Below are 9,827 nucleotides of genomic sequence, written 5' to 3'. Positions count from 1 at the left end.
TTTTTAGTATTTGTACACAGTAAGCCTTTCATGTAATAGTGACCCTTAATCATTTAACACTTTCACGTGGACTTCCGGCTAAACCAATGATACCTGCATAAGTTGTTGCTTTAGGTTATTATAATAAGTTTTTTTTTGTGTATGTGTATTGTGTAAATTGTGTATGTAGTCGTAGTTTTAAGAGCTATATATCGCCAATGGATTCCATCAGCACGCACATATGATGTCCAAATGAATGTTTGGCCGCCGATTCCTTTGTTTACTAGGGTTTAATTGCATGACTGGCATTGTTTTGCGGAAACATTTTCTTCATACACATTGCATGTTTTGGACATAGCAGGACTAACGCTCAACCCCCCCCCCCCAAAAAAAAAAAACAAAAAGAAAAACAAACAAAAAAAACCAAACAAAAATACAAAACGAAACAAACATAACTACAAAGACTGCACAAAAACCCAATGAAATTCAACGACGGAGTATTATCATCTCCGAGTCGATGTCTTCAACAAAGCATTGACTTTTATAAAAATGTTGGGAAAAACATGAAGCCATACCCTGTGATTGACTCACTTCCACTTAAACATATGTTGTAAAAGTGCACATCTGGATCAGCGGAAATTCACACATATTTTTTGTACCGACGCCTCATATTTTGCGAAATATATGACGTTCTAAATGACCCCCGTAAGTTTAGCTGGAAAGCCTTATAGTCGATGTGACTTTAACAACAGAACAAACAAACCCACATGCATCGTTACTTAGTGGGTGAGTCAATAACTAGCAAAATAATATGATTCATTGTAAAATGTATTTTGTATTTTTATTTGCATTGCAATCAATTGGTACTCTACCTTTTACTATATATATATATATATATATATATATATATATATATATATATATATATATATATCAAACAAATGCCATAAAAATACTTTTAAATTCCATAAGTAAATTGTCGAACAAATGGTTTGCTATTCATAAAATCGCACACGTTATCATATACAAAATACACTTTAACGTAAAAGACACAAAAAAGTAATGATAATGTATACTTAGAGGTAAACGTTTTGGGCCGTCCCTGGCCTAGCGGTTAAGGTCGTTATTTTCAAACAGCTTGCTCCTCACCGTTTTAGCTTCAGGCCGGTGTTTTCGGATTTACTGATAAGTGGAAGCTATCCAGCTGGCTAATGAAACGACGTTGGTTTTACTCAGTTGCCTTTTAGTGTCTTAAAATTTACACAGGCACTTGAGGTATTTTTCCAATAGTAAAGCTGGAAAGTCGCCATTTGACCATAACTATGTTGGTTCGACGTCCCCCACCCCCCACACAAAATAAAATAAAACAGAAACAAAGTTAACGTTTTATTGATTAAAGTAACATTATTATCATTTTCATTGACAAGATTAGCTGAATTGGCTTCATATATAAACATTTACTGTTATAATGGTCATAAACCAATAATTAAGTGAAACATGTTATAAAAATACTGCCAAGCGGATCGTTAAAGAGAATTGGACTACAACTGACACATTTTGCATTAGAACTAGTATTTCAAATATTCAAATAAACTATAGTCATGTATTATGTTGATATGTTTTATAAAATGTTGCATGATCGAAACAAAGTTGATAAAATGGAAAGTGATTATTTTAGTAAGCACATTTCTATGATGGGATATAATATTTTGTTCTAGAATTAATGTCCTAATTGAATTCTGAAATTCCCGACCGACTACATTAATTCGCTTCGACCAAACTTAACTCTATTCAAATCAAATTATATATGTTCAGTTTTCATAATTAAATTGTCAATACATGATGGTACAAAACATCATTTTACATTATTTTGAAAAAAAGAAAGAGCATTTTATAAATTTTTACTTTAAATTGATATATCTTGTAAAAGGAATCACTAATAAGTAATGTTATAAATAAAAGAAATCACATATATAACAATTTATACAATTTTGTGTATTCCGCTTTTATTAATAAAACTTATCCAGATATTTATATAATAGTAAATGATCAACAGGATGATAAAACATAAAAAATATACAACACTATTATTACCAAAAGGTTAATAATTATATTGAAATAACATAAGATTCAATGAAAATATTCAAATTGTAGATTGAATTATGATATCTTTACACATTGCAAAGGATTAAAACAACCCTTATTTTGCAACTAAAGAACAATGTGTGAAAGATGTTACAAAAATAAGCACGTTTATTCAACGGTATCTTTATAGTTAAGATTTAGCGTGAACAAAAGTCATATTGTGTGGTCAAAGTCAAGAAATCCAATGTTTTTATTTGGTTCTGAATCAGATGCTCATTTATTGTTTTGTTGCAGATTTTTTTGCAGATCATTTAATGACAAGCGTTTTATAATAAAAATTAAAATAATAATAAAAAATAAATAATAATAAAATTATAATATTTTATTAATTAATAATAATTATAATAATAATAATAAAACAAAGTGTAGCTATTTGATTTAACGACTATTGAAGTGTATGAATAGCGTATGAAAGAGATATTATACAATTATTGACTAGTGAGCCATTGAATATGATGTGATATTCACCGGCAGATGACATATCGACCGAGGCGATAGCCGAGGTCAATATGACATTCTGCCAGTGAATATCACATCATATTCAATGGCTCACTAGTCAATAATTGTTTTATTTTATGAATAGGCTAAGAAATTTAAAAAAATCACAAAAGTGCAACCTTATAATTATACATGTACAAATTTTGCCTCGTTGAAGCGCGGGAAGAAAGACGCACGTGTTAGGCGTGCAACGACTACGCGAACGCTGCGCATACAAAAATAATTCCAGTTTATACTCATTATTGCGGTGTAACCCTTGAGTATAATAGTAAAGTATTGATATTTTAATCGAAAAATATGCCATAAAGAAAAAAAACGCAACAATTATTATTTAATTAACACGCGTAATTAACAGTCTACGGTGTATGATCATTGAATACGAGTCTCAATCTATTTCAAGACTGGGAAAATCCAATTCAGCCAGTGAACCCAGTAAATATGATTTTATAAAAAGTTCTGTTGACTACTGTTTGGACCAATGAGATTGCAGCTATATTTAGATCATATAATAAAACATTATATTCGTTAGTTTATTTGTCATGTAACAGTTATCTTCGCTTTCTGGTGTGTACCATAATAATTATACAATTTTCAATATATTTCGGAAAAAAAGAGTTAAATCTTAAATAGCTACACAATCATAATATTTCATAAAAAATCATGGTAGCCATTTGAACGAAAAAAAAATATTGTTAAAGTTATCTAAGGTTATGTAAATGTGCGTGATGTCATTAAATCTTACCCGATGTTATCAAATGCTATGGAAATTTACACATGTAATAAAATCAAATGTTTATTTAGATGTAAAATATACGTCATCATAATCCAATACACATTATTTATCTTCTGTAATCATCTGTCACTAAATGCTATGAAAGGTTATCATATGTTAAAAAAAACGTTATCATAAAACACCAAAATAAGCGTATGTTATAATGGTTATAATATATAAATAATAAAATATTTTCAAATTATAACATATTATTTCGTTGGTTATCGTCGGTTATCATACATTATCTTACAATTATTATATGCTGATAAGGTAAAGTTTTGTCCCTGGCTAATGTGAAATTCACCGAAACAGAATGTCATAATGAATTAAGCATAAAGCTTTTCACTAAATTAAGATATTCACCGGAATCATAAAAAACAACAACAAATAATGATTTTATTTATGACAGAAATAGAATTCCTTATTGTCAGCACTGTCCGTTTTCCTCTTACACACATAACTCATGTATATTAGCCTAAATATGCTAATCGCAAACTTCAAAGTAGTGATGTTTTTTCTCCAGCAATTGAACATTCAAATGCATCATTACCAGCACCTTCTCTAGATTTGTTTGATTTAGATGAACAGTTCTCATCTGAGAAAGTCAGACTTGCACAACAAACATGATGTTTGCTTTATGTAATTTATTTTATTAGTCGTCTAATACCCATTATCCTTAAGATGATTAGCTTCAAATAATATACGGTTGAATTTAATGTCATGCTTCCCTGTTTTATGACGTATTTTGTTAAAAAAATATCATCTAAATTCGAGATCAATGTTTCTTTCCATTAACTGTCGGACGCAACACATGTAAACTGTTAGTCATATAATGTTATTATATTGAATCTTGTGTTGTCATATTATTATTATCATTTTAAAGTAATCATAATTTTAGATATTATCTGGAACTACGAGTACCCCAGTAAATGACGAATCGTAGTCGTTAAAAGCTTCATCGATTCCATAACAACCACCGACATATACCTCATCATTTGTATTTAAATGAAACGTTCCGGACACACTCATAGAAAAACCACTCCCTCTGGCCCCTGCTATTCGTAAATTATTAAGATAAATTTTACAATATATGATACCTGAAGAAGCGCTAGCTTTTGAAATGTGAAAAGAGAACATGTATATTCCTGGATATTTACATTTGAAGTGTCCCGTAGATTTGTCATATCCGTTGCCATTGTTTTGCACATTGCTTGGAAATATTGCAGTGTACTTTCCAGTTATACCAGTTGCTGTAAAAAATACTCTCATTTCTGAAATACAAATGCGAATCTATCGTTATGCATTTAAAAGTTCTGATTAATATTTGAAAATAAACATCAAAACAGTTTTTGGGTTTCGAAACATAACATGTAAACACTAACATAAACGATGATGCTGATTTACTATGTAATATAACCTTAATGTTCTTGTTATACATGTGGAATTTAACATTGGTTAACATTTTGACATAAAATCACATGAAATAAAAGTAAGCCAATTATTCATGGTCGGTAGTGTGTTGACTGCATAAGCCTTTAGCAATGCAAGCCGCCCGGTAAACTCAAAAAGTATAGCGTTGGACTGTGAATCGTGTGACCTAGGTTCGATTCCCGGACGTTGCAGGCCATTTTTCTTGTGTTTGATCATGAAATTCTTTCTACGGTCACTCTCACTGTACCTCTGCTATGGTATGTACAGAAGTTATCAGTTCCTTACAAAAGTGTTTACTGCTTGACAACCTGCTTAGGAATGATGCAGTGGTTACACTGAGCTCTGGTACGTTCAATGTGGCTTACTGGCCTGATCCGAAGTGAAAACTACCAACATATTACCACCACCTTAAGCAATGCACATGATAAGTACTTAAGGTAATCCGTCATCGGTAGAGCTTTGATCATTATTGTTTCAGGTTGTCTTACAACCCGGATAAAATGTAATAAAATGTTATATGAACTGTCTTTCTTCAGCCAAATTAAGAATTCAAATATCGATGAACACATTTAATCCGAGAAGATAAAGCTTTTCCTTACATAGAGATTTTTTAGCCAATTGTAATTCATGACTAAATAATTGCCCTCAAAATTATTTATCATGTTACCTGGACATGTGTTCCTGTTACAGACTGCTATTTGTACTGGAGAACCTTCACAATGTTTTCCTCTGAGAGATGGCTTGGGTTGTGTGCATGTTCTAGATCTTATCATTACTCCCCTACCACAAGTGTCACTGCACGAGCCAAAACTACCCCAACTACTCCATCCTCCATCTACAACAGAACATTCTTCGTTAATTCAGTTTAATTTTTTGAAGTTTTATCTTATAAATGTATATATACACCTTTTAACGGAAAATTTGGATTCAGAAGAACTTTATGATATTTAATATATGTTTTTGTTAACACTATATAGCTGATTCCAATATATTAGTATTGCGTATGATTTCGAATTAAATGTGTCCAAATTAAACTAACATAAATTTCTCGTCAATTGATTGAAACGTTATATTGGGAAGTATAATCATATACTTATTATTTCGAGGAGGTGAATTTTCTGAATATAGTGCACACTGAGCTTTTGACTAGAAAACATTACATTTGACAGTAAAGGAAACTCATTAATCATACACAAAATATGTGTCAGGCTATATAGCCTTACACAATGAATGGATCAACAGGCTTTAACAAAGCAATTCAATAATTTGCATATATTTATACTGTTATGGTTGACTTTTGGGGATCTACTTGTTTGCCATATTTATGAAAGGTGTTCGTTTCCCGGAACACGTGTTAGAGATCATTCAACCAGGAAGACGTCTACTCCTAAAAATGGGCTTTTGTCCGTATAAAAACAGCTCAAACAATTAGATCAACAGTGGATGAAGATAAAACGACGGTCAAATGAAAATCGTCGCTGCACTTGTACAATATAATTAACCTTTAAAGCATCAGATACATGCAAATTTTCATTAACGTTCAAAAGATGTATTTCAAAGTTAAATGTGGTTAGGGAACAAAGAAAGTAATTTGCATATTGCAAACGGCACTAACAACCCAAGCAAATTACCAAAACGAGGTCAAATTATGAAACATATTGCCCTTACTTCGTTAGTCACGTAGTAGAAATCTGGTGATAAATACCCAAAACATCAGTCATTTATCGTATATTCAAACAAATAATCACTTGAATTTTGAATCATTTTGCTTGTCTTTGAATCGTATTACCTTTTTATCAAGTTTTAGTTTCTTTAAATAATTCCCGCAATCTGGAGGGATGCTGCTTAAATGCATACGCCTACATATATTAGTATCTTTACAGTCAGATGAATGAAATAAATGTTACCTGTCCTGTCCTTTAATATAATATCTTCCAGATTTGAAAGTATTTTCTTTGTTTTAGACAATGCATTTTCTAAATCATCGGAGCGTGAATTCGCATCAATTTTAATGTCATTTATTGTATTGCTAATGTTTATTTCTTTTTGATTCATCTCGGCTACAAATTCTTTGGTTTCAATAGCAACTTCTTTCTTGAACTCGTCAATAAGTTGTCCAGATGTTATTGTAAAGTTTACACAATACGCTTCAATATTCTTTACTTTTTCATTTATTTTAAGTTCGAAATTCAATCCTTTTATTTTTTCTCCGCGGAATGCCTTTCTTATAGTCCTTTGTAACTGTACCACCGCGTTTTCACTGTCATCGTTCATGTCAAGGAGATTATCTGTTTTGTTAGAAACTAAAGCGAGTTCAGATTCAATCTTGTCTATGCGTTGTTCGTGCATTCTATGTTTTATATCATCCGTCTTGTTTTGAATATAAGATTCAAACTGTGGTACTATTCTTGCCAATGTTGATTCGATTGTCTCTATTCTTTTAATATCATTTCTTGTTTTGTCATGACTGGTATCTAGGTCTTTTGACATGTCGGAAACTGAAATAAGGTAAATAAATGATGATATGATTGCGGCAAAAATCTCACTTGCGTTTTATATGTTTTTTTCATTCGCTTTGTTCAAATAAATTAATTAATAATGTCTTAAAAACATGCACACATTTTAGAAATCACTTTGGAAACAATTGATAAATAAAAATCTTTTTCACAAGTTATCAGTTCCAGTCGTTCCGATAGGCGTAAAACCTTTATATTAAGAGGTTTGCATATTATTCTATAACACACGTATTAACCTTTTCTTTTTTAAGATTCAGTTGTAATTAAGTCAATATTGTTTTTTCTAATAACACTAACATTAATAATAACAGCTATCATTAATATTACAATGTACCATCACCCCCATAATATAAGTGATAAAAAACACATTTTCGTACGTATTCAAAATACTGATTAAGAAAACCAAAAAAAGAAATGTTTTTAATATATTTACGATAATGATAATATTTTTCCCTACGTATTCAAAATGATAAGTATGAACATTTATATGATGAGTGATAGTGTTTTGTTTAATTATCTGCTATATTTATATAGTTAATATCGAATCATGTATCTCAAATAAACCAACAGCATCCAAATATAATTTTTGTTGGTTTGATCATATACTAAACACTATCAATATAATTATACATTGTGTTACAAAAATTCTTACATGATACCAGTCCAATTCGCGTTAATGATAACTACTAATCAGAAGTAACTATGATGATATCATATAACTTCTCTAATGTGTGTTACATATTGATAAAATATCTCAAAATAAATAAATAAATAAAATACATGAATAAATAAATAAACAAATAAATAAATACATACATAAATAAATTAATATATAATGACTTAAACATACCATAAAATAAATACTAACAAAACAAACTAAATTAAAAAAAAATGAAATGAAAAAAAAAAATGAATTAAAAAACAATAATAAAATAAAAGAAGCTATGACACAAAACTAATTAAAACATGTTCATTTTCCTGTCTTTTGAATATTACAATTTTGACTGAAAACAATTCAATACATTTTGTCAATCGTCTTGCTAGTTTCACTTTCATTAGTTCTAATATTAATTTACAAATTTAAACATGAATTAAAAATGCATTGACAACCAGTAAATAATTTTAAGGCATTCTAATTATTTCTTTGTTTGGCCTTATAAGATATTTGAAACACAAGAAAAAAGTTTTCTTTTGAAAAAATGAAGCAACTCAAAACACAGAAAACACAATAAACGCAATCTACCTGTTTCTGAATGTTGATGATTCATCGTCTTAGAATGTGTGCTTGAAGGCCCTTCCAACCTTCGCAGGCGTGACGCCATTTTAAAATTTTTCAAGCTTAATTTGAAGAATCTCTTTTTGCATTACTTTCCTGTATAGCAGATATAGTGTACAATCACATTCCATGTACCATTTACACTATTTAAAAAAAGAAGTAGTAAAATCAACTGTAAGAAATGCATGTTATACATCATGAAACGATGCTTATTGTAAACTCACAACGAAATTTTGCAGTGATCTACAAGGTAATGTTAAACATGATCATATGATTTCCTGGACGGAGAGGAAGACTTGCGCAGTTGTATTACATCATAATTGTTCCAGATTATTATACTGCGTCATTATCCTTGACATATTTTTTTTTTTCAGATAAAACAACATAAATCTGAACAAGCATTCAGAAACATATGTTTTTAAAACTACTTGATGTAAGGCATGCGGCATTTTATTACGTTAATGTGTTTTAACACTTTTCAATGATGTAAGAGAAATTTAGAAGTTGAGTGAAAAAATTACAACATGTATACACAACTGTTCTCAACGTTTATCTTCAACAAAGTAAACAATGGTGGAAAAGAAATATACGTTTGACCTTTTATTGATTAATTTACAATACCATCTCGTAATGTTCCTTTCAATACTTGATAATAAAACATAAAACAATAAAGTAATGAATATTCATAAGTTATAATCGTACGGTATTTATTTTTTTATAGTTTATACATTAACTTATAATATTCTATATTTTGCACATGATGATAAGACACATAAATCGTAAGAGCTTAGAGTACGGTATGTACGTTTTACTTTTTATTATTCATTTACTTACAATACCAATTCTTAATATTCTTTATTTCACACAGTCATGATTATTAAACATAAACTCACACCCAAAAAAGCACAAATCATAAGCTATCATAGTACGGTATTTCTTGATTCACATTAAATCCTTTTGACTGATATGCTTAGGAACATTTTTGGTGAACTTATAAAATTATCCTTTTTTTCAATAATTAGTACATTTGTTGGTTTAATTTTGTTTCCTGTGTCTTATAAATCATTATAAACTAAGTACATATGGATTATGCACATCGGGCTTGTTTTGAACAAGAGTTTAATAATGGAATCTTCCATGCATTTTTAATAAATAAATTGTGTCATGAACAGACTCAAAACAAACCACCGTAAATTGAATTTAAATGTTT

General features: G+C 29.8%; 1 protein-coding gene across 1 annotated transcript; it reads right to left on the bottom strand.

The window, feature by feature from the left end:
• Positions 1–2,693: 2,693 nt before the first annotated feature.
• Positions 2,694–8,661, bottom strand: LOC132723673 (uncharacterized). Its single transcript, XM_060708439.1, has 4 exons — positions 8,585–8,661; positions 6,733–7,323; positions 5,493–5,660; positions 2,694–4,665 (listed from the first exon to the last, which is right to left on the bottom strand). The coding sequence occupies exons 1-4, from the start codon at positions 8,607–8,609 to the stop codon at positions 4,289–4,291; spliced, it is 1,161 nt and encodes a 386-aa protein (XP_060564422.1). The 5' UTR covers positions 8,610–8,661; the 3' UTR covers positions 2,694–4,288.
• Positions 8,662–9,827: the final 1,166 nt, after the last annotated feature.

This window comes from Ruditapes philippinarum, unplaced genomic scaffold, assembly GCF_026571515.1.
Source record: "Ruditapes philippinarum isolate M1 unplaced genomic scaffold, ASM2657151v2 ctg22756_1_1_1_1, whole genome shotgun sequence".
Classification (NCBI taxonomy): domain Eukaryota; kingdom Metazoa; phylum Mollusca; class Bivalvia; order Venerida; family Veneridae; genus Ruditapes; species Ruditapes philippinarum.
Note: the sequence above shows the minus strand (reverse complement) of the source record. Positions and strands in the feature narration are given on the sequence as shown.

Bases quoted from the DNA above. Each gene is read 5' to 3' on its own strand.
- LOC132723673 (XM_060708439.1), bottom strand. From the start codon at position 8,609: ATGAATCATCAACATTCAGAAACAG. The intron at 7,324-8,584 runs GTAGATTGCGTT...ACCTTATTTCAG, and splicing joins TCATCAACATTCAGAAACAG to TTTCCGACATGTCAAAAGAC. The intron at 4,666-5,492 runs GTAACATGATAA...TTTGTATTTCAG, and splicing joins TAACAGGAACACATGTCCAG to AAATGAGAGTATTTTTTACA.